At 36.3% G+C, this 25,164-nt stretch overlaps 1 protein-coding gene across 3 annotated transcripts in view; it reads left to right on the top strand.

The window, feature by feature from the left end:
- LOC150079799 (teneurin-a-like) overlaps positions 1–25,164 on the top strand; it is a 351,321-nt gene that overhangs the window by 179,778 nt on the left and 146,379 nt on the right. For all 3 annotated transcript variants that reach the window (XM_090383375.1, XM_090383374.1, XM_090383373.1), the window contains 7 exons: positions 5,957–6,068; positions 11,410–11,514; positions 12,414–12,608; positions 18,028–18,237; positions 18,351–18,536; positions 18,644–18,790; positions 23,614–23,821. In XM_090383375.1, the coding sequence (XP_090239501.1) occupies positions 5,957–6,068; positions 11,410–11,514; positions 12,414–12,608; positions 18,028–18,237; positions 18,351–18,536; positions 18,644–18,790; positions 23,614–23,821 (1,163 nt within the window). The remainder of the gene's footprint in view (positions 1–5,956; positions 6,069–11,409; positions 11,515–12,413; positions 12,609–18,027; positions 18,238–18,350; positions 18,537–18,643; positions 18,791–23,613; positions 23,822–25,164) is intronic.

Below are 25,164 nucleotides of genomic sequence, written 5' to 3'. Positions count from 1 at the left end.
AATATGTAAAAGTTATAAACAAAAATCATGAGTTAAAAATTTGTAAAAAAGATTATCATTTAAAATTTAAAAAAATGGGTTAAAATTTGTAAAAATTATAGACTAAAATATGGAAAAAAATTTTCATCTATAAAAGATTATCATTTAAAATTTATAAAACAATTTAAATAGTAAAATAGTAAAAAGTTAAAATAGTAAAAAGGGTTAAAACAGTAAAAAGTTATGGGTTAAAATTATGGGTTTCAATTTTTAATAAAAATATACAAAAAATATACAATATAAGTTAAAATATAACATTTCTAAAGAGAATTCATGCATTTAAAATTTGTAAAATTATCATTTAAAATTTATTATGGATTAAAATATTTAAAAAGGTATTAGTTAAAATGCATAAAAAGATTAGTGGTTACAATATGTAAAATTTGCAGGCTGTGCAAAAGAGAAATCATAGGTTAAAATATATAAAATTAACAAACAGAAACCAAGGTTTAAAATATGTAAACGTTGTAAAGAGAAATCGTGGGTTAAAATATTTTAAAACAATTATGGATTAAAATAGTAAAAAGTTATGGATTAATTTTGTAAAAAACTTACAGTTTAAAAATATACAAAAAATTTGTACAATTTTTGAACAGAAATTATAAGTTAAAATAAAACATTTGTAAAGAGAATTCATGCATTAAAAATTTGTAAAAAAATTATCATTTAAAATTTGTAAAATACTATGGATTAAAATATTTTAAAAAGGTATCATTTTAAAAAAAAGGGATTAGTGGTTACAATAGGTAAAATTCACAGGCTGTGTAAAAGAGAAATCATAGGTTAAAATATATAAAATTTACAAACAGAAATCAAGGATTAAAATATGTAAAAGTTGTAAGCAGAAATCTTGGTTTAAAAATTTGTAAAATAGGTTATCACTTAAAATTTGTAAACAAAATATCGATTACAATATGTGAAAAATTTGGTTTAAAATATGTAAAATTTGTACACATAAATCATAGGTTAAAATTTGGAAATATAAATCATGGGTTAAAATTTGTAAATATAAATTATGAATTAAAATGTGTAAACAAATCATGAGTTAAAATTTGTAGACACAAATCATGAGTTAAAATTTGTAGACACAAATCATGGGTTAAAATTTTTAAAAAGATCAAAAACTAGTAAAAATTCTTGGTTAAATTTTTAATAAAATAAATAGAAGGATAAAAATTGTAAGAAATTAAAGAAGTTAAAATTGTGAAGAAAATTTATCAGCTAAAATTTGAAATCAAAATTGTAATTTTTCATAAATTTTAACATTATGAATTAAAATTTAGAGACCATATTGTTAACTTTGTAAAAAAATGGTTAAAATTTGTAAAACATTTTTTGGTTAAAATCATCAATTAAAATTTGTAAAATTATATTGGTTAAAATTTGTGAAACATTTTTTGGTTAAAATCATCAATTAAAATTTGTAAAATTATATTGGTTAAAATTTGAAAAAAGATGTGGATTAAAAATTTGAAAAATATTTAGCTTAAAACTTGAAAAAAAAATTAACATAATTTTTTGTAAATTTTAAAATTTTTTAACTCATAGGTGAAAATTTATAAAAAATTATAATTATCGTCTTTGACAAATTTTAACCATAAAATTCAACAAAATGTGGTTTTATCATAATGATTTAAATTTATTTATTTTCTCATTTTATTCTAGATTATAGATTACTTTTAAAAATTGATACGAATCTCGAAGAGATCTCTTAAAAAAATTGTGAGTTTTCGAATGGCTGAGATGTCATGCTTCCTGACCCACTTCTATAAATATTTTTTTTTTCAGAACAAATTACCACTAACATTACACCCACGGGTGAAAAATGAATTTGTTGTGAAAAACGTGTTTACATCACTGTTAAATGTTTGTAATCCCAAAATGAAAAACATTCCTGCTGGCTATCGGCATCTTGTGCATTTAATACAGTAAAAATAAAACTGAACAGTTCTAGCTGTGAATTGGATCAAGGCCAATTGTAGGTATGAAAAAATATCATACCATCAGCAGTGTCTGTGCGGGTTGTTATATTTACCGTGCTCCCCCCACACCTAGTTAAAACTCCCTTCATAAAAGGAATTTTATTAGAGGGTTTCACCAATTGGCTGAATTAATCGGTCTCAGTTGTGGAAGATTTTCTCCTGGAAACTGGGGTTTTTATCCAGCAAAGCAGGCAAATCGACCAGACAACACGCAATTTATGGACATAATGCAAATGGGCGTATAAGATACTTCTTAAGTGGTCTTAATATGAAAGTACCATCAGCGTTTCCTCATATGGACGCCCTTTTGCTGATCTCACCAGGAGAGTTACCCGTCTTTGGACCCTTTCAAGAAGCTCAATGTCTTTCTTTAAGTGAGGTCTCCGTGAACACGTTGTTCCAAGTGTGGTCTAATATTGTTCGATAAATCATCGATAGGACACCATAGGCCTTCCCTGTAACCTGTCTGCAATGCTCGGAGAACTTCATGTCTGACCATATCGTAACACCCAAGTCCTTTTCCACTACTGGCTTTAGTTCAACTCCACCAAGTGTATAAGTTATTTTGGGATTACTGTTACCTTACACTTTGCTGGATTAAAAGCATAGCTGTCATTTTTCTGACCATTCCTGAAGTCTATCCAGGTCACTGAAGTTGCTGGAAGACAATAAGCAAGTATAATGAAGATTTTTCTATTAATACTGTTTTTCTTACCAATCCAAAAGGCCTCTGTTGTCTCTCCTAATTAAAATTTCACTAAATACACCATATTCGATCTCTTCTGTTAAACCAAAATAATTATTAACAAATTCCGGTTAACTAGACCGAATAATTATTTCTATAAATACAAAATAAATATTTTTAATAGTAGACACTGTCCCAGCATGAAATTTCCAGATTTTGGTGGATTCTACAATTTAAACGATGCAGATTCGATTTTCCAAGGCCTTTTTATGAAAAACTGTCTGGAAATTACGTAGTCCTAGATTAGATGGTGTTTTTGCAGTTGAGAAAATTAAAAGGGAGGAAGCAGGTTGAAAATTACTTTTGAAAGAACCAGATAACAAGTTCTAAATCTTCTTCTACATCCGAAGTACTGTCATATTTATTGCTGTCTTTTATTTTTAACTTTTCTCGTAGTTTTCATTTATTTATGAGAAACAGAAAAAAATAATTTAAATATTTATCTTACGCTGAATTCACATTAAATTCCAGGTAAACAAAATGTATTGTATAGAAATGAAATAAACGGATTCTTAAATTAATTTCCGGATGCACTAGCGCCCCCTGATGTTATTTTTTTATTATCTTGTTTATTTTTAATATTTTCTTTTATGTTTTTCGTCTGCGAATTTTGATTGCTATCTCCATTTAATCTGAAACCAATTATGAGATAATGATATTCATCTTTTCACGCACGTTGGTTGATTGGTTGGTTGTTGTAGTTGATTAGTTGGTTGTTGCTCAACAGGAACTTACAGACATATTGCGCTGTATATGTATCTAAATTGCGTGTGTTCAGTGGACGATTTTCTGTTTGTTGGAAAATCCCAGTTTCCGGGAGAAAAGACCACGCTACCCTCACCTGAGACTGATTAACTCAGCTACGTTGTTAAAAAGGTCCATAAAATTTCCTCGCATCACTGACGACACGCTACTATACACTGCTCAACAAAATTAACAGAACACGTGGTGTAAGTCGTGCAGCTTTGCGATGGAGCAGAACAAAATTTGGCATGGTTCTGTACCATAGAATAACGATGAAATTGAGAAGACAGAGAGAAACTTCAAATAGGTATAAAGATTTATAGGAATTGCCAAAAAGGTCGCATTACAGAAGGCGATACAAGATGGTCACATGATATCAGTACTGCTTATGTCCCCTCCAATGGGTAATCAGGACTAGACTCCCTTATATCGAACCATGCTCGATATAAGGGAGTCTATAAGATTCTGTGGCAACAAAAACCCATTCATCCACAAGCACAGCTCTCCAAATGACTAAGGTTTTGCACATACAGTTCCAGGATCTGTTCTAGGTACCCTCTGCGCAATTACTGCACCCCTCTCAAAACATGAAGAGGATTCGGCCGTTAATCATTATTCTACCCCACAGAACACTGTAAGTGCCCCTTTCTCTGACGTTGAGGGATGGCACCACATTCCTCATTGTTTCCAGATGAAATGACGTCTAGAATCTGTAGGCTAAAACAGGACTCATCAGAGAACAGAACTGTACTCCATTTGTCAGGCTCTAAGTCACATGTTCATGACACCAGTTTCGACGAGCTGTGTGGTGGTTCGGGATTGATGGGATACAAACCACTGGTTCCTTGAGTAGAGCACTTGAATTGAGTCTTCTTAATACAGTCCGGTTGGAAATTTTTCAACTGTGGCTGGAGCAACCTCAAGAGATAGTTGATCACAGGATATCGCAAGATACCGTCTTGCTGTTAGAGCCAGATAGCGGTCTGTCCTGGTTGACGTAGCCTTCGGGTGACCTTGACCAATTGTTCTTGTAATGGTTGCTGTCTACTGAAACTGCTTCCATAGTGCCGAGACTACACTGCGTGACACAAGCCAACATGTGCCACCTCCGCCTGCGAATGCCCGGCTTCAAGTCGTTGAACGGTCCACCATCTCAAAGAATCATCTTACCGACGAAGACTTGCCATCTTGAGTACTGGAGATGTGGCTATCCCACCGAGCAAGCCAAAAAACGGAAATGAAGTGATATGGTACCATGGCTCTGTAAGTTGTAGATCAATTTCCATTGGATACTCGAAATTTGCATTCCAGGATGCCTATTTCTCAAATATGGTGACACTATTCACTATAAAATATTCATGAAAAACATGTTCTTCTATTAATTTTGTCGAACAGTGTATATACAGTATATGGATATTAATGTTTAGTTTTAATCGCTCATTGGAGGAATTAAAGGCAATGTGGTGGATGGGCAAAAACGAAATGTTCCTGGTTCGCACATAAAAATCGTTTTTCTTGTTTTTCATTATCAGTTTACTAAATACAGAAATCATGAATTAATACTATATTCTTAATATGTTAATCCCAACTGAAACATTAAATTCCTGTTACGTTTGAATTGCTATTATATCCAGGAAGAAATTAGTAAATTGCATTACGAATGCGCTGACAGTATACTACGATAGTCTAATTCATTAAATCACAGACCTTTAAATACGTTTTGCATTTCAAGCACTGCTCATTAACGAATATTTTTTATGAATCTACAGTTTCATACGCTTGTGACATTTCCCTCAGTACTGAGTTAGCTACTCTTAAAATTGTAGTATGCAATCCGATAGCCATTAGACATGTGAAAATTGAACATCAATTGGGAAGACTGCAAAATTTTGTAATAACAGATCTCCGTTATCCAAAAAACAAAAAATATATCAAAATTATCTATATTACACCCTCTACCCGCTGTTAAAACTCACCCATAAACCGTTTAGTTTTCTCTTTGGGTTCCAATATTTCTGCTAAGGTAGTGTATATGTGCAGAAACAGACTTTTCTGTAAATGTGGAGCGAAGAAAAGGAATGTCTTGTTTCCTCAAAGTTTCCTGCTGATAATCCTTGTATTATTTTACGGTTGGCTAATTCTCAGACACCTGAGTACGAGAATCAGCCAACCATAAAATGGAATGGCTTTTCCACAAAATATTTCTCTCACCATTATTCAAAGAGCTGCTTGAAAGGTTAAGGATTTTAAATCTGGTACAATTAACAGTTCTACTATTAATCCTATTCTGCTAAAAATTAATTAACGACTTACCATATTGATGGAACAGACTGTCTGGTAGTTTCTCCTCGAAAAATATTCGATAATCCTATTATGCAGTACAGCATTTATTAATAATATATTAATTTAGGAGTGGCCTGCTTAAACATAATTATTTCTTGCATAGCAACAAGAAGAGGTGAATTTTCTACATTATTTAGAGCCTGGAACTTGGTACCTGTCTCTCATCAATGATGACAACAAGCCAATCATTGTGGTGTTCACCCCTTCAGTGGCTCGTAAGTGAAAATACATTTACCATTATCTTTATTTATATTATTCCAATTTTTTTCTTTTATTTATACCGGGGACTAATGCGCTGTTCAACTGAAATTGCCTCTCCTAGAAATAATGGACGTATTTACTCGAAAATTTGCATGAATAACTGTGACGTACATGGACGTAAACGTTTAGTATTTCGAACTTATTGAAGCAGTAGAACGTCTAACAATTTGTTTATACAAATTGGTTTGCCAAAAAAAAAAAAAAAAAACGGTGAGACGAATGGTCTTCTAAGAGTATGCAATGCTATAAATAAGGGGTTGTCTTGTCCGTTATTAAGGGGCGGTCCCAATACACGTTGTGGGTTGGAGTCTCTAGTACTGCCTAGAGTTCGTACTTTCAATACTGTACACTTTTTGGATCAAGTGGTATTTCCTCGCTAGCTTCTGATGTATCCTGGCAAGATGCGTTGATGTGTTGGATCGTTTCTGAGGGCAGGGCATTGTCGACACGTGTCATGTGACAATCGGGGCTCCTTGTCGATGTATTTTCTATAGTTCCTGGTGTTGATTACCTGGACTTGGATGACGAGCAGTCTTGGGGAAGAACGTCCCGCTCGTGAGCCATGCATTGGATGCCATTTTATCTATGTGGTCTTCATGGAGGGCATTAAGAGTGTCTACCATGAAGGTCTTCTTTGCCCATCTTTCTAGTTTATTATTATGTTTATTTTCATAAAAATGTCACCTAGAAGGGGTCAAGAGTCTTCCAGAACTAGATTTAATTAACATCAACCGTACGGATTAATTAAAATCTAAACCGTATTGGCTCGCGTATTTTGCTTTTTGATACATGCCTTACAACGTAGGAGAGAATACGTCATTCAAAAATAAAAGATGGAACAAGTCTGAATAAAGTTAAGTAAATTATTTCCTACTACAACCGTTCCCACTGACTTTCTCTTTGACGCGTGGGAACGCCTGAAAATTTCATCCCACACAACACTCTCAGGTTGCATTAAAACAAGTAGCCATGGCAGTACGAGCCCTTTCAAATATGCGAACTTGACCATAGGGTGAAATGAATCTCCAAACTGCATGACCATTAATAATCTTTCAGGACATGTAGCGAGAGAAACGAAATCACTCTGAAAAAGATAAATTAAACCTAAACCTTAATTTAGCTTTTCAGTTAAGCCTTAATTAAGGTTCGGGTTAATTTATCTTTTCAGAGCAATTTCGTTCATTTATTACGTAGAGAGAGAGAGAGAGAGAGAGAGAGAGAGAGAGAGAGAGAGAGAGAGAGAGAGACTAAAGAGTGGAAAACGCATACAAGAATCTTCAACCATGAATATTCAAAGTGCATGACAGATGTTTCATGGAAGAATGCTGCCTATTAAAACGACCATATTTAGAAAAACATTTTTCTCTTAATTTTATTCAATCAAAACTTAATTATATTCTTACTTTCACCTGTTGTGAAGCGCTGGTTAGAACATCTGGATATTATTTGGCGCGGTTATTACGCAGAGAGAGAGAGAGAGAGAGAGAGAGAGAGAAGAATGAAGTGTGCAGTCGATTTAACTGTAAATATTCAGAGAATGTTGGGCCAGTGCATAACTCTGATAGTTTGAAGAATTCATGCCGATAATACCCTTTATAAGACCATCCCTCCCTTCGTGTAGCTCTAATTAATTTTCTAATTTGGCCAGTGAGTGTAATTTACTTACACTTACTGACCAAAAAATTAGAAACATTTTCCAATTAGCTGACGCTAATTGGAAAATGTTTCTAATTTTTTGGGGCACGTTTACCAGAAGCTGCAATTTGGGAAAAAAAAGAAAGGAAATCACTGGAGTGTTGAAAGCAAACATCTGAAACTTATATGATGAGTGGAAGATGACAGAAGAATGGAACTCCAAATTGAAGAAATGCGTCCAGTGTGCATCAGCTATCTGAAGAATTCTATTTAGGCAAAGAAACATCCATTTCCAATCGATATGCGGCTGGAGTTGAAGAATGTGGAAACACACTTCTTTATATAAAGAATTCAGAAGATTCGACTGGATTGGAGTGCCATCGCGAACAATGGTAAAAGATCATTTAGTCTGACGATTCTTGATTTACATTTTTATACACTAATTGTAAAAAGAAAGTGGAGCGTGAAGCCAATGAAGCCATGCTTCCAAACTGTCTGGTGACCCACGAAGGGTCCTTTCAAGGTGACAACGCAACTTGCAAATATTGTAACTGAATGGTTCGTGGAATATTCCCAATCTTTCCAACATATACCCGGTCTCCCTAATTCTCCAATTGAGAATGTCTGGGGTATGTTAGAAAGGGCAGTTGGGTAGAACAATCCTCCACCAACCACAATACAATAGCTTAATAAATAGTGTATCCTGATGGAAGAATGGTCAACTCTAGAACCTGACTCCCTCAGACAACTAATGGAATACACGAACCATGTATGGGCTGTAATTCGGGCAAATGGTCACCCTCCTACACTGCTCGACAAAAGTAACAGAACGAAATGTTTTTCATGAATCCCGTTTTAGCCTTCAAACTGATTCTAGATCTATTTCATCTGAAGACAATGAGGAATGCGGTACCATCCGTCTAACATCAGAGAAAGGGATATTTACTGTGGAGGCAATATTCTCTGTGGGTCAGAATAATGATCACACTCCTCTTGATGTTTTGATGGGGAAACGTGATTGGTCAGAGGTACAGGAACAGATCCTCGAATCCTAGTTTCAAGAAATTTCTTGCGACCTATAAATTAACACACTACCCTATCAAAAGTCATGGGACACTTGTACTTATGACCAAAACGTATTCATTTATAGAAATTCTTGGGTTTAGTGTCCTTCTGGACTTCTTGCGTTGCCACTTTCCACTGGAGAATTTTTAATTCCTGCTGGATGCATTTTGTTAAGTGGAAGTAGATGTGACATTATTACGCAGAAAATTTGCCACAGTTTCTAAATAAAGACACGCCAGATGATCTCAAGAGGGAAACAAGGCTGAATCAAAATCCATCAATGGAGGGAAAAAAAAGACTCGCTAATGTATGGTATGTGGTGATGGCTATTTCAAATCACCATCTCTTTTCCAACAAAATCAGACATCTTGACGCTAAAACGTTAACGGAAATGTTAATTTGACACTAATATAAGTGTGAACGATGGCTTAACCAACGTACGCGATGCATCTTCTGCTAACCTTGAAGGCAGTATCAGACAACCATGATCGATTCCCCCCGACAGTAAACAGGGCTTCTTCTGTTTAGACGTCTTTCTTCCATCTCATAATGAACTTAGACGGACATGAATTTTGCAGATTCGATCACAACACCGTTACACCACACAAGGAAATCATTTCAACCGTGCTCCCAGTCGACAGGATGATTGAACGAATGCAGCCTTTCATCGCCGGATGGACTGCCACTTAATAACAAATCGATAGTTTTGAATTTCACACCATTATAACAACGTGAGTTTTTCCACTCTGATGAAAGCACTAACCAAGGTGTTGTATGTCACGCGGAAGAGATAATTAAGTCAAACTGAGCACGACCGACTACTTTGGGCGCCGTTGAAGGAGAACTCTTTCATCATAGCGGATTCGCCACAGTTTGACATCGTCTTCTGTTACAGATGAAGAAAAAATTTTCAGTCCAGGCATCTCTGAAAGTTTGGTTAGTTATGATGGGTAAATCAGGAAGTTTAAAAGAGCAGGATGCATTAAGAAGTTTCTGCTAACTCTGTAAAGTAGGTCATCTGCCCTGGAATTTTGTGATTTCCAAAGATGTAATTTGAAGACTCCAAGATGGTTAAAATGAAAGTCTCTTTCTGTTGCTTTACCAGTTTATAATTCAGGCCTATTCGCATTATCGTATATCAGTGATGGACTGTTCTGGACAGAGGGTGTTCTCAAGTAGCACAGTGGCTGTAATCACTGTCCTCCTCCTACAGGGTGGAAAAGGTCCGGGTCTGAATCCCATCAATGACGCCAGGAACTTTTATCAGTGTTTTTTCACGCCTTGGCCGAGTTACTCGGGCTCAGGCGTGCATGCCAAGATTTTTTTCCTTTGATACCTCGAGATTTTCGTCCAGAATAACAGGCAAATCAACCAAAGAACACATGCCATTTATGGACATATATGGAGTTATTCTTCAGGAATGTCGAGTTTCCCGGAGAAAAACGGGTTCGGTTTCCTCATTTATGGCATTCGAATTGTGGCCTTTTCCCACCCGATTTGGGGAGAACTATGATTGTAACCAGTGTGCTACACGCTCAGACAACTACAGATTAAGACTGAACTTGGCACTGCTGATTTGTGTGTCTTGCGTTGAGGATGACTGAGACACCTTAGAACTGATATCCTGGAGATCAGAGTACTGATTCTGTTCTTAAACTGAGAATTAGCATCTGTGAATCTGGTAATCGCCAGGGCTTCCAGACTTTGAAAAGGAGTGAATCAGCTGAATGGACTTCGGACATTATTTATGAAGGCAAGTCCACTGTTTTTTATAAATAGGAGAAACAAAAGTCTTCTTTTAGTTGAGCGGGATAGATTCCACTCTCAGAAATTAATTTTATTACTTGGAGTAATGGTTTACCAATGGTGTTCCACACATTTTCCGTAAAATAGTAGGAATACCACGAGGACCTTGAGAAAGGTCCTTTTTTTCATAATAGCTCAAACACCTCCTGGACATTTCCAAATAGGGAAGTTCTTGATCGCTCACCGTAGTCCTGATCTCGAAACCACGTAATTATCCAGAATATTAATTTAAGAAGCGAAGTTTCATCACTACGATCAGTTGCTTTGTTCACATCTGGATCTTTGATGTCAAGATTTGAAGGACACAACCAAAGCTTTGATCTTCTGTCAGAATTGTCCAGCGTTGAAGATTATCAATGAATCGTTGGCCTCGAAGATTTTTCTTTCGAACAGGTGGACAATCACGCGGTTACTGCAATTATATAGAACTCATACTTTGGAGAGGATAGTATACATGGTTTCTTTTGTGCTTCTGCACATCATCCATCTCCAGAATTCAAACAATAATAAATGGTTTCCTGTTCCCAGTGTTCTTAGAAAGAAAAATCTATTCCAATTCGGAAGAAACCTAGTTAGAATACGAGCGATGTTCCCTCTTTGAATTAGTCAAGAAGGTTGGTTGCTTCTCTGTACATCTTCCAAGTTATTGACGAATCATCCTTCACGTTCCATAAATATCCGACTTCAAAATACTTGTTTAAACATGTACAGATTCAATATTTCTGTATTTTTGAGATAGTATCAATTCGAAAAGTTTTACTTACCATCTGAAAATTTCAAATCTTTCAGGTGATATACCAATCACGTGTCCGAACGACTGCCATGACCATGGAAATTGCCACTTCGGGAAGTGCCACTGTTTCCCTGGTTACATAGGACCCGACTGTGCTGACAGTAAGTATTAATTCTATTTATCTCTCTCTCATCAGATACTGTATTCTGTTTTTGGAATCTTTTCAGAGGATAAAAGATAATGGAAAATATCTGAATAATCCTTCTTGACGCACAGATGCTGGAGTTTACCATTTTTTTGAAGAAGATTTATATTTTTATTTTATTTTGAATATTTTTTTTTCTAATACGAATGTTTCCTTATAGATTTTTCATTTATTTTCTTTATCGGATCCTTTTTTTGGGAGATTTTCTTCTATGTTTATATTCTTAAATAAATCTGCAGATCGAATTTCTCTTCTTCGGTGGTAACGTACATAAAGCCAAGCTACTTAACCCTCTTCCCTCTTTCTGGGGGTAAGGGGGGAAGGAGCAGAAAAAAGAGACTTTGTGAGAAATGAGTGATAGTGGGGTTATCAGTAACCATAGAGACAGAGTTTGTCATATCTCGCGGGACAATGGATCTCTGATGCCATCAGCGTGGAAAATGTCTTCATCGAATACTGCAGTGGGTAGAGGGATGCTCTGTCCCCCGTGTTAACTGAGTGGGAAGCGCACGTGTGAAGTCAGCACGCTGTGAGATCGAGACTGTACAGATGAAAAGCGCAGAATAAACAGCAATCTTTGCAAATGAGATGGCTGGGACTTTCCCTCTCCATCCTTCTCAATGTTTATTTCACGCACTAATTCCCAGGGCGTTTCTTTTATTCATTCTTTAAAGGGCCTCATCAATAACGATAAACCGACAATTAGTATAATAATGGTATACTGAAACCATTAATCATAAACGCGCCTGGATTCAACTACATCGTAATATCAATTATTGAATATTTTAATTAATGGAAATTATTGCTGGAAAAACTAAATGTTCTTTAATCAATCTTCCTCACCTCTCTCTTCAGGTGTGTGTCCCGTGTTGTGCAGTGGTCGTGGGCGATACATCCATGGCGGTTGTAGATGCGAATCAGGTTGGAAGGGGGCAGAATGTAATGTACCAGCTTCGGAGTGCGAATTTCCAGATTGTAATGGTCATGGTAAATGCATCGATGGTACATGCGAATGCACACCAGGATATAAAGGACTATTTTGTGATCAAGGTAAGTCAATTCTTGTAACTTTCTGGTGATAAATTAGATTATTTACGTAGATATGAGTCTATATGGAAAAATTCTAGAATAAACAGATGGATTTAAAGTTTCAACCAAAGAGAACTACGAAGATCAATAAACTTTTCTAAGTCATAAATAAATCAGCATTGAAGAAGAACAAGGAAAAATTATTAAACAAAACTTAGTGCGTAATACTTCAAAAGCAAAAAAAGGAAAAAAGTAAAGTAAATTGATATATGCACGGAACATGGTGGCACTGTGTGCGAGTTCGAATAATCGAAAATTCGGATAATCGAAGTTTTTGTATATATAATGTATATGGTAGCATCGTTTCATTACATCACATATTGTGGATGCCTTCGCAATGGTTTGCTATTTGGTTATGCTTCGAATAAGTAACGCTTCCCCAATAGAGGACTATTGTTACCTCTTCGCAGTGGATACCACCACCCAGACTATTTGGCCCTTCATCGAAGGGTGGGTACCCTGCTGTCTGATGCAGAAGTCAAAGACTTCAAATTTCCAGCAGTCTGAGGCTTCTCTCCTGAATCTTTATTAAGTATTATACTACTAAATCTCCGGAAGCCTCCATAGCCGAGTGGTCAACCGCCCGAGTGCAATAACACACGCTCTTTGATAGGACCAGGATTTAAGGCCCTGAGTGAAATACAGTCAATCTGCTAACCCGCATTGGACCAATGTGGCAGATTATGGTCCATTTGGCATCTCTCATATGTTGGACTTAATTCCACAACTGGATTGTTAGCTGTTGTACCATCAGGGTATCTACTCACCACTGATGAAGGATGGAATAGCTTTGAAACGGCCGTCTTGGGGTTTTCCCAGGAATTGTGGGCTGCCAGAACTGGTCTGGTACCAATGAGGTAAACTTTGGTCTCCTATCCTTCTTTGTCCGCTATCTCTTAAGCTGTTCTCCAACTTTTAGGAGCCTATAGATTGTTGTAGTAGAGTTTTAGGGGCATCAGCCACTAAATGCGTGTGTTCTGTGGTCGACTTTCTATTTTCTGGATGAAAAATCCCAGCTACTGTTACCTGACACCGACTAACTGTGCCACGCTGTGAAAAAGGCTCATAAAAATTCCTCAAACCATCAACGGGACTCGAACCCAGGTCTTTTCCACCAGATGTGGGGAGGAGTGCCATCCTACCAACTGTGCCACCAACCAGGTCCTTAGAAATATAAAAATGGAGTCAAAACTTAAAAGAAACTGAAAGTGTAGCCGAAGATGATCTTTAGGATATATAAAAAGTTTGAAGGATTCGTTTAAATACATGTGGTATTGAAATAGAAGAAAAAAATATCCAAAAGCCTTTTGGTTTCATTGGAAAATGTCATAAAAGGAAATATTAAAAGAGAAAAAATGATTTTTGTCATTGTAAACTGGTTCCATTGTAGGAATATAATTTATTTAACATGAGAAAGATAGACGGGCTTTGTTAAGGTGCCTGTCAAAACAGACAACAGGCTGCCCGGCCTGGTATTGTATAATATTGATGAACCTGAAGAGAAAATTACTTGGAACGGGTGGAGTTAGGCAAGAGAGGTAATGTTGATGAAGATGAAACATCTGCCATCGCTGGGAAAAGAAACCATCAATAATAATCCGAACAATTATATTAGAAAAAATCACAACTCAATAACGCCAGAGTTAGAGGCCCAATATGTACGCCATAACAAGCTAATTAGTGTGCGCGGTCAATGTAGTGCAGCAAGTGACATCCGGGTATCGTCAGATAGACACTGTCACCGCAGTTCATGTGATTAATATACACGGCCACTCTTCATCTCGTCTCTTCACGACAGCTAAGTCTTTTTTTCTTCGATTTTCTTGCGCAAGAGACTAATAATTTTACTTTACAAAGGTACTCCATTTTAGATACTTGAATGTAAGAAAACATTGTCCTGGTTTAGGACATTAAATTAGCAGGGGCCGTTGAGTTGCATTGACTTTATGGACTGCTTGAATAGTGGCTACATCCGTTGGTGATTGGCAGTCGTTAATTAAATCGGGCGCTGGTACATTAGGACGTAACTTTCTCTATTTTTATGAAAGCACAACGTTTCGGAACTTCTATTAAACACTTCATCATGTGCAGCTACAAGAGAAGTCACTATGACACATCAAGTGAGATGTGTTGTAGATAGATAGAGAGATTAGATGGGTGTAGATGGATTTAGGTGGGTTAGGTAGATTTAGATTTTCTTATTAAAAATAAAAAAAAATCTAACAAGAACAAAAATACCTCTAAATCCATGTAATCCATCTAAATCCAGCTATATCCACGTAATCCGCATAACTCACCTAAATCAATTATATATATATTTGGGGAGTTAGATGGATTAGATAGATTATTTGGATTTAGATGGATTACATGGATGTAGATGATTTAGGTGGGTTACATGGATTACATGTATGTAGCTGGATTTAAATGAATTGCATTTTTACAAGGATGTAGATAGATTTAAATGGGTTACATTGATGTAGATGGATTTAGGTGGGTTAAGTAGATTTAGATTTTTTTATTAAAAATAAAAAAATATATAACAAGAAAAAAAATACATCTAAATCCATGTAATCCACCTAAATCCAAGTAATCCGTTTAAATCCAGCTACATCCACGTAATCCACATAACCAACCTAAATCAATTAGATATATTTGGGTGGATTAGATAGATTTAAGTAGGTTAGTTGGATTATATGAATGTAGTTGGATTTAGATGGATTACATAGATTTAGGTAGGTTAGTTGGATTATATGAATTTAGATGGATTACATGGATGTATTTGGATTTACATGTATTTCGTTTTTCTTAGATTTTTTTCTTAAAACTTTTAATATACTATTTGTGTATTTAACAAGTAAGATGTCTTGTACATTGATGGATAGATAAGATCGATGTACATATATATGTAGGTGGATTAGATAGATTATATGGATGCAGCTGGGTTCAAATGGATTACATGGATTTAGATGATTTAGGTGGGTTAGATGGATTACATGGATTTAGATGGATTTAAGTCGGTTAGATGCATTACATGGATTTAGCTGGATTTAGGTCGGTTAGATACATTACATGGATGCAGATGGATTTAAGTGGGTTACATTGATATAGGTGGACTTAGGTGGGTAAGATGAATTACATGAATGTAGTAGCTGGACAAGATGGAGTACATGGATATAGTAGCTGGGTTTAAATGGATTACCTGGATTAGATGGATTTAGGTGTATTACGTGGATGTAATTGTATTTAGATATACTTTTCTTGTTAGATTTTTTATTTTTAATTTACTGTTTGTGTATTTAATATTGCAGATGTAATATTCTAATCAATACGAGGATTATCCGAGGATTATAATGGTGTACACACCATGTGCATGTGCACACTACATGTGCAACGACACTCGTAGACACTATAAGACATCAAATAAGATATTTTGTACATGGATGAATAGATTAGATCGATAATATATGGATTTATGTGGGTTCGAAGGATTAGGTCGATTATCTAGATTACGTGGATTTAGAGACTAACTGAATTTAGATGGATTACATGGATATAGTTGGATTTAGATGGATAGTTACATGGATATAATTGGATTTAGATGGATTACACGGATGTAGGTGGATTTAGATGGATTACATGGATATAGATGGATTTAGATGGATTACATGGATAATTTTTAATTTGATTTTTTGTGTCTTATATTACAGATGTAATATTATAATCAATAGGAGGATTATCTCAAAAGCATGCACCATGTGCATGTGCAGCTACAATCGTAGTCACTATAAGACATCAAGTAAGATATTTAGATGGATTAGCTGGATTGCGTGGATTACATGGATAGATTTTTTATTTTTAATTTGCTTTTAAAATAATATTTGCGTATATAATATTACAGACGTAATATTGTAATCAATAAGAGGATTATCCCAAAAGCATGCACATGGCGCATGCTTTTGGGATAATCCTCCCAATATATAATATACAAGTAAGTAAGATGACTTGTTGATGGATGGATAGATTAGATCGGCGTGGATGGATTTACATGGATTAGCTGGATATAGATGTATTTTAGTTCTTGCTAGATTTATTTTAGTTTTAATTTGCTTTTAATGTACTATTTGTGTATTTAATATTCTAATCAATATAAGGATTATCTCAAAAGTGTGCGCCTTGTGCATGAGCAGCTACAATCATATCATAAGACATCAAGTAAGATGTCTTGTAGATGGATTTATATGGGCTAGATAGATTTAGATGGGTGAGATAGATTTAGGTGGATTAGATGGACGTAGATGGATTTAGATGGGTGAAATGGATTTAGGTGGATTAGATGGACGCAGGTGGATTTAGGTGGATTAGATGGACGTAGGTGGATTTAGGTGGATTAACTGTATTTAAGGTGGATTAGTTGGATTTAGATGTATGTGGTTGGATTTAGATGGGTGAGATAGTTTTAGGTGGATTAGATGGGTGAAATGGATTTAGGTGGATTAGATGGACGTAGGTGGAATAACTGTATTTAAGGTGGATTAGTTGGATTTAGATGGATGTGGTTGGATTTAGATGGGTGAGATAGATTTAGGTGGATTAGATGGACGTAGATGGATTTAGATGGGTGAAATGGATTTAGGTGGATTAGATGGATGTAGGTGGATTAACTGTATTTAAGGTGGATTAGTTGGATTTGGATGGATGTGGTTGGATTTAGATGGGTGAGATAGATTTAGGTGGATTAGATGGATTTAGATGGGTGAAATGGATTTAGGTGGATTAAATGGATGTAGGTGGATTTAGGTGAATTAACTGTATTTAAGGTGGATTAGTTGGATTTAGATGGATGTGGTTGGATTTAGATGGATTACATGGATGTAGTTGGATTTAGATGTATTTTCGTGCTTGCTAGATTTTTAATTTTTAATTTGCTTTTAATTCACTATTTGTGTATTTAATATTACAGACGTAATACTGTAATCAATAGGAGGATCTTCCCAAAATTGTGCCCTGTGTGCACGTGCAAACTGCAAATTACTACACACGCCTGCGCACTGGCATTTATTAGAATAATAATTTTAAGTGATGGAGTTTATGCCACGCCGGGTGCAAGCGGTTATCAAGGCGAAAAGTTGCCCAACCCGCTATTAGGTTGGTGGTCATAATGTTCTGGGTCATCAGTGTAGTATGATGAAGTCTTATGAATTTGGTGCCTAGACACAAAATCAAGCAGCAACCGATCTTTGGAATCAATAACAAAAAAAAATATGTAAATAGCGATTAAGTTAATTTTACTTTCTCAAGAGGTCTTATTTCTTAAGAGAGAAAGAGCAATTGAATTGACTTTCTGTTGCAATTGTAAACACAAATTCACTTTTTCTTGCAGAGGACTGCCAGGACCCGTTGTGCTCCGGCCATGGCGTTTGTGCAAGTGGTCAATGCTGGTGCAAAACAGGCTGGAGAGGAACCAACTGCAGCGAAGCGGACGGTCGGTTGAGTCGTTGTTTTCCTGATTGTTCCACACACGGTGTTTACGATCTGGAATCCGAGAGATGTATTTGCTTCGACCACTGGACTGGAGAAGATTGCTCCAAAGGTGAGTTACAATATACAACCAGTCACGAAACACAAAAAGTCAATTCAGTAGTGTCAGTCAATTTAATACACACCATCTCACTGGTGACCTTTTTTTTTTTACTTTTCTTGCAGCTAAGTGTGGACTGGACTGCGGAGAGCATGGCAGATGCGAAGAAGGAGAATGTCATTGCGACTCTGGGTGGACAGGTCAACGTTGTAACCAGCGAACTTGCGATCCTCGCTGTTTCGAACACGGTCAGTGTAACAATGGTACGTGCGTCTGTATTCAAGGATGGATGGGCAGACATTGTACATTGGGTAAGTTCCCTTTTGGAACAATACGCTGGAATATCTCTTAATTCCCCCCTCCCCAAAAAACGAATAGTGTGTATATTAAAAAAAAAAAATTCTTGGTTTCTTGGCAGATGGATGTCCTCTTGCGTGCAGCAACCAGGGTCAATGTGTCCGTGATGGCATGGTATGGATGTGCAAGTGTCACGACGGATGGGGTGGAAGAGAATGCAGCGTTCCTCAAGAAGCTAACTGTGATGACGATATTGATAACGATGGAGGTAAGCTTCCCCTGAAAGTTGGTATTGCACTCATTTACACCTTATAAACGACGCCATTTTTCATAGACGCCAAGCGATATGCAGTACAGGGTAATTACTTGGGCTTTTAAGTAAAAAAAAAGAACGCCTACCACAGCGTGTAATAACTCGGGAAGTGCTTTTCCAATTTGGAAACCAGCCAAATGCCTTATTATCAACCCATTGACCTGAATTTGTGCATGCGAATATCCATTTAGGAGAGCTGAAAAAGAGATTGTTTTTAACAAATGTAAATAAATAAATGTTTCTTTTTCGTTTTGAAGATTCTTTTTCATTCGGTAGAGGGCTCCCATAAAGTCGTATTTAACCGCATCATTTAAATATTTTTTTTCTTGTGTTTAGACCTTTGAGGATAGGAGCTGACAAAATAAACGGAGCAAGCAATGATTTCAGTTTAAATATTCATTATGCGCCCGTATACGACGTTTTTTATGTTTAAACCTTTAGGAGGGGGCCCATTAGCGTTAACTGTAATATATTTTACATTTATTTCTATAATTAAGTTTGCTTACAAGAAAGGTCTTTAAAAGAGCTATAACTTTATCTTACAGTTGTATTTTGTAAATATTTTCCCAAAAGTGCATTTATAAAATTATTCTTTCTTCCCCAACGTGTGATCGGGTAGTAACTTCTAGAGAGATCGATTATATCAAATATAAACTATTTTATTTTAAATTATCATACGGCGCCCCACGAGGCTCTCCTTTAGTCCCTAATTTGTTTATACTGTATCTAGATGGCTCGTTGATCAGCTGAAGTATCATTTAAAATGTTATAACTGCCCCATAACAAACTTCACGTTTAAAATATTAGTTGCTATAGCGACCAAAAGATATCTCGGGTATCTTTTGGTCGTTATATCTTTTGGGATAGCAACCAAAAGATGTTTGAGATACCTTTTGGTTGCTAGCTATTGGTTGGTTTCTTTGAATGGTAGCATGTCGTTTGGACGCAAAATATATCTGGGATATCTTTTGGTCGCTATAGCTACTAATGCAGGCGAGAAATTTCGAGCGGTTTTCCTACAACTGTGTATGAGATTGTTTGAGGGTTGAGGAAAAAGAACAATCTTGATGGCACTTGAGTTGATTTGAATTTCTCTTTATAAATGGCATTGGAAAGTCAAACGAACGTAAAATTATGATGATCTTTGGTTTGAATGGGGTTTGGAGTTTGCGCAGAAGCTAAGGCTATGACGACCAACATATCATGTTTATAAATTGTGCGTGTATGCTGGGGTCGGTTTGTCGAAAGAAAAATCCGATTTTCCTGGAGGCAGGCAAAAAAAAAACTTGTAAAAATTCCTCAAGACAGATTTGTACCCGGCCATTTTGTTTATGGTTTGGAAGAATAAAAAATATATTTCACATTAGAATTACCAGAGAACAAACTCATTCCACCATGTGTATTATGTCTGTAAATTACATGTTTCCTGCGGTCGGTTTGTTTGTTTTGCTGGACGAAAAACCCGAGTATCTGGGATTAAAACTTCGCCTGAGACTGACTAACTTAGCCATGGTCCATTCTTTGCACACGGTATGGAGAGGACAGTGATCATATCTACTGTGCTACCGCGAGAACAGTGGAGAAAAACCATGTTAGGTGTTGTTAAATTTTTAACGTCAGAGGAACAAAGGCTATGAGGCGTTTAGTGTCTATTTTAAAACCTAATTGAATGGGAATGTTTCTGAAATACAACAGTGGTACGATTTCACTTTTGACGCTTAGACAAGAGTGCGATGGGAAACATCAGCTGCCTTACTTTACAAACAGCCCTCGCAGCTACTGCGTTAGCAGCGAGGATAGAAACACGAGGAGATCACGAGAAATTAGAAACAAAACAGTAATGTGAGATGGCCAGAAAAGATAAAGGAAAGATCAAGAGAAAAACAGCCACAGATACAGCAAGTAATGGAAAAGATAATGGAAAAGATTATGTACATTGAAGGCAGCATGAAACGAGAGAAGATGAAGTAAAAAAAGAGATTCATTAAAATTGCATTCTAGTTTTATAAAAGGGATTAAAGATAAGAAAAAAAAATTAAGTGCTGCTCTGTTCAGTGAAATAAATTCAGTGTCTTGAAAAATAAAGATTTCTAAATGCAGCGACTGTTGCAGAGTTTTTAGAACGTTGCGCAGTATTTCATTTAAATCGAAGTATCACCAGTTACCAAAACACTTGGCGAATTTAACTGTTTATTGGAAAATCTGTTCGGGTTAGCGTTCATCGCCTTCTGTGCGGTTTAAAATCGTTCATACTTAACGTTTTTTTCATGGGCCAAGTCGTACTCGAAACGTTCTCTGTGTCTAATACGACACAATTTATCGAACTGACTTTTCTTGTATTTATCGATTGCTCCTTCCTGGAATTAAGTCCTCATACTCATTTCGTGATACTGTAAAGAAAGAAATATATCGCTAGTAAAATTCTCTTTCTATCGAAAAGAAATACTGCGCAATTTTCTTTAACTAACAGAAAAATAAAAAAAAAATTTGGCAAACCAGCTTCGTGGTTGAGCGCCAAGGGACATAAATTCTCCTGGAAGTTCGCCATGGTACTGCAGGGAATACTGTTAAAGTTTCAGAGATAAACCTTGTTTTTTTTTTGGTCAAAGACTTATTGGGTAAAGGTTCATCAAAACAGTCTGCTTCTTTTGCTGGATGAAAAACCGCTCTTACACAGTACTTACACTGATGAGCCAAAACATTATGACTATCTACCTAATATGATGTTTGGTCCTCCACGTGCAGCCAAAATAGCTCGTATCCGGCGAAGCATGGGCGCTACAAGATTTCTAAATGTGTCTTGTGGTATCTGGTACCAACACGTAACCAGCAGATCCTTTAACTCCTGTAAATTCCATGGTTGAAACGCCGCAGAAACCACAGAAACCACAGATGCTCGATGGGATTGATGTCTTGGGGAATTTGGAGGCCAGGACAATACTTGCAATTCTTCCTCATGTTCGCGAATCTGATATAGATAAAATTAGAAGTAATTAATAAAAAATTACTCTTTCTCTTGATATCCAAAGAGCCGTCAAAGTCACACTTAGAATCTGGTCTTTCAACTCAGCAAGGGACACAGAGGTGATCAAAGGTGAATTCGCTAAATCCTTCTCTTGGAAACAAAAGTTAATGATCACTTGTCAACTGGACCATTAATGCTACAATTATGATTACACACAAACATAGTTCTCTCCAGTATATCTCAACCATTCTCAATTGGATTGACATCAAGTGAATGTGGGAGCCAGGTATGATGGTGTATCATGTCCTCTGAACCATTCTTGCATGATTCTGCCATGATGCGCTCTTGCACTGTCATCCATAAAGTCGCCATCACCTTCGGGATAAAAATGTAATATTGCACGGTGCAGTACATCTCATACAAAATTCTGGTATTCCCTGAATGATATTCGACCTTCTACGAGTATCAACAGATCCAGTCCGTGCTTACAAAATGTTCCCCATAATATGATACCGCTTTCAGATGTTTAAGTTATCTTAAAAAGGCAAGCAGAGTCCGTCGCTTCGTGAGGTTCTCGCCACACTCTCTGCCTACCATCAGTGCAAAAAAAAGGTGTATCATGATTCGTCTGACCACATGGCTTTCCTTGTTCCACTGTCCAATCACCACGTTCTCGGCACCACTGCAAGTGGATTTTTTTACTTTTCTCTGAAACAAATGGTTTCCAAAAAAGGCAGGCGATTGCCAATACCCAATTTCTTCAATTCCCTGCACATGGTATGGGTTGAAATAGAGCAGTTCTGGGCTTGATTGAATTCAGATGTTACTTGCTGCACAATTGGTTGTCCAATTTTTCCATACAGTCCTCCTTACAGTACGACGGTTTCACTCTTGAAGTATTGTTTTCTGCCACATTCACGCCTTTCAGATGTGGAAGAATCGCTGGACAGTCATTAAAAACCTCTTGAGATGGATGGTCTTGAGAAACCAGTTGTCTTTCATTTCTTCAATCGTGGATCCAGCTATTTGCTTTATGTATTTCCATTCTTCAGTCTGTGATTATCTTAATACAAAGGTTTGTATTGTTTTTAGCCAGTGTGTGTACATGGCAAGGTACCTGAGTACCATGACACCATGCTATTAAAAATCTGAATATTTCGGTGTTGGAGTTGATGAGGTGATTCTCGGGTGGTCCTAAGTGATAGTTTTTTTACTAATATCTCAGTAAACAGTAAATAAAATCTATAAACAACAATAGTCTTCTCTTTCTTCCTTTTATGGCAGTATACGCACAAATAAAAGTGACACTCGCATTCATTTCGGATGCGGTATGCATCCTGCTCCATAAATATGTAGATTGAAAATAATCCAAACAATACCCCAATAGTGATAAAACTTCATGCTCAGTGGGTGCAGACTACGACTATAATTTTAAATATTTTGCTATGGTTTTGCAAGTTGGAAAACTTGCTAGGATCTATTACCACCAACTCTTGCGCTATATAATATGCATCCACCATTGAGTTTTCGTAATAAATTTTGCCTGCAACAAGACTCCAACCAGGTGAACTGTTCTGTTTTAAAGCAAATATGAATTACAAACAGGAAAAGCACCAAAACTTTATTGGGTCTATAAATCTTAATTCTTCATAGTTCAATTCGCTGGATAAAGTTTCTTCTACCGATAAATCATCCATTATTGAGCAAGCGTGGTGTGTTTGGTAAAGAGTCTAGTAACGCCTGTAAGTTTAATAAACAATTGCTGAGAAAGTTTATCGAAATGGAGCAATATTTTTGTTTATTTATTTTACAGATGGCCTGATTGACTGCGCAGATAGCGAATGCTGTAGTAAAGTGGATTGCCAAGATAGTTTGATGTGCCTATCTTCGCCAGATCCATTGGATATACTACTCAGAAAGCAACCGCCAGCAGTCACGGCCTCTTTCTACCAGAAAATGAAGTTTCTAATTGAAGAGCAGAGTGTTCAAAGCTATGCCCATAGAGATGAATATTCCGAAAGGTAAATCCTGTTTCCTTTTGTTCCTTAAGATGGTGTATTGAGCGTGTGTGAAAGAATCTCATTTTTCAGTATTAAGTTTCCTTAAAGGGTACTAACTGCATAAGGTAACTGGAGACCACCAGTCTATCGACAAAGGTCACTACTTCTTGATAAAGTTTTGGATATGAATAATAGACAAATGAGAATAATTATGGGTTGAGTATTCTTTGCATTCTTCTAAGTCTTGCAATATTGAAACTATCAGATTTTCTCATTTTTACCTCTAACGACCCCTTGTAAAAGATCTATTAAAGTTAAAGAAGAGGTTAATTATCAAACTGAATGAAACAGATTCATTGCATCAATAATATCTCCAAAGATAGTCCAATATGTAAAATCCATCCTTCATATAAAGTTTTAAAAGATCAGTGGTACCATCAAAACTGAAAGTTGAATCAATATAGGATATTTACTTAAATTTTTTATCCAAGGAAATTAATTAATTTATAATTTATAAACAATTTTAATTTAGTAAACAATGCCAAATGTACTTCAAAAGTAACATTTCTTCTGGAGAGTAGTTGTAGGGTCTAAGGCCATATTGCTTCCATTAGTCTGTGAATTGCGTGTGTTCTGTGGTCGATTTTTTTGTGTATTGGATGGAAAACTCTAGTTTCCGGCAGAAAAAACCATGCTATTCTCACCTGAGACCGACTAACTCAGCCACGTTGTGAAAAAAGCTCTCACGTTATAAACAGAACTCGAACTCAGGTCTTTTTCACCTGGTTTATACAGCGATTCTACCAAATGTGCTACCCACAAGGGCTTCTTCGGGTTAATGAGATTAATGCTGTTTAAGAATTGAAATATCCTTCCTCCAGGTACCACTGGTAAGAAAATTTTAAAATTTTCTGGATCCAAAGGGAAAGAATGGAGTTCTTTCCCTTTGGATCCAGAAAAAACTACATACATTAGCTTCTCAAGACCTTAAATACCTTATCTAATGTGATAAGTGCAGGGAATCGATGATTACGAAATCTTCCACTAGATTGATTAAAGTTGTCTGAGTTTAGAAAGGCAGGAGCAGCTATCATCGCCCTCGTGGATAGCACAGTTGATTTCTAGAATCACTTTCCTCCCCACACCGGTTGGAAAAGACCTGAGTTCTTGTCCCGTCAGAGTGGAGGGATTTTTATGCGCCTTTTTCATAACGTGGCTGAGTTAGTTGACCTCAGGCGAGGATTGCATTGTTTTTTCTCCCGGAAACTCGGATATTTCGTCCACCAAACAGAAAATCGACCACAGAACACACAAAATATGGCCTTGGTTGCTGATGCTCATAAAACCCTACAACAACAGCAGCT

Source organism: Mastigoproctus giganteus, chromosome 10 (assembly GCF_048544385.1).
Source record: "Mastigoproctus giganteus isolate SK-2022 chromosome 10, ASM4854438v1, whole genome shotgun sequence".
NCBI lineage: Eukaryota > Metazoa > Arthropoda > Arachnida > Uropygi > Thelyphonidae > Mastigoproctus > Mastigoproctus giganteus.
The sequence above is the reverse complement of the archived record's forward strand: the minus strand, read 5'-3'. Positions and strand labels throughout refer to the sequence as shown.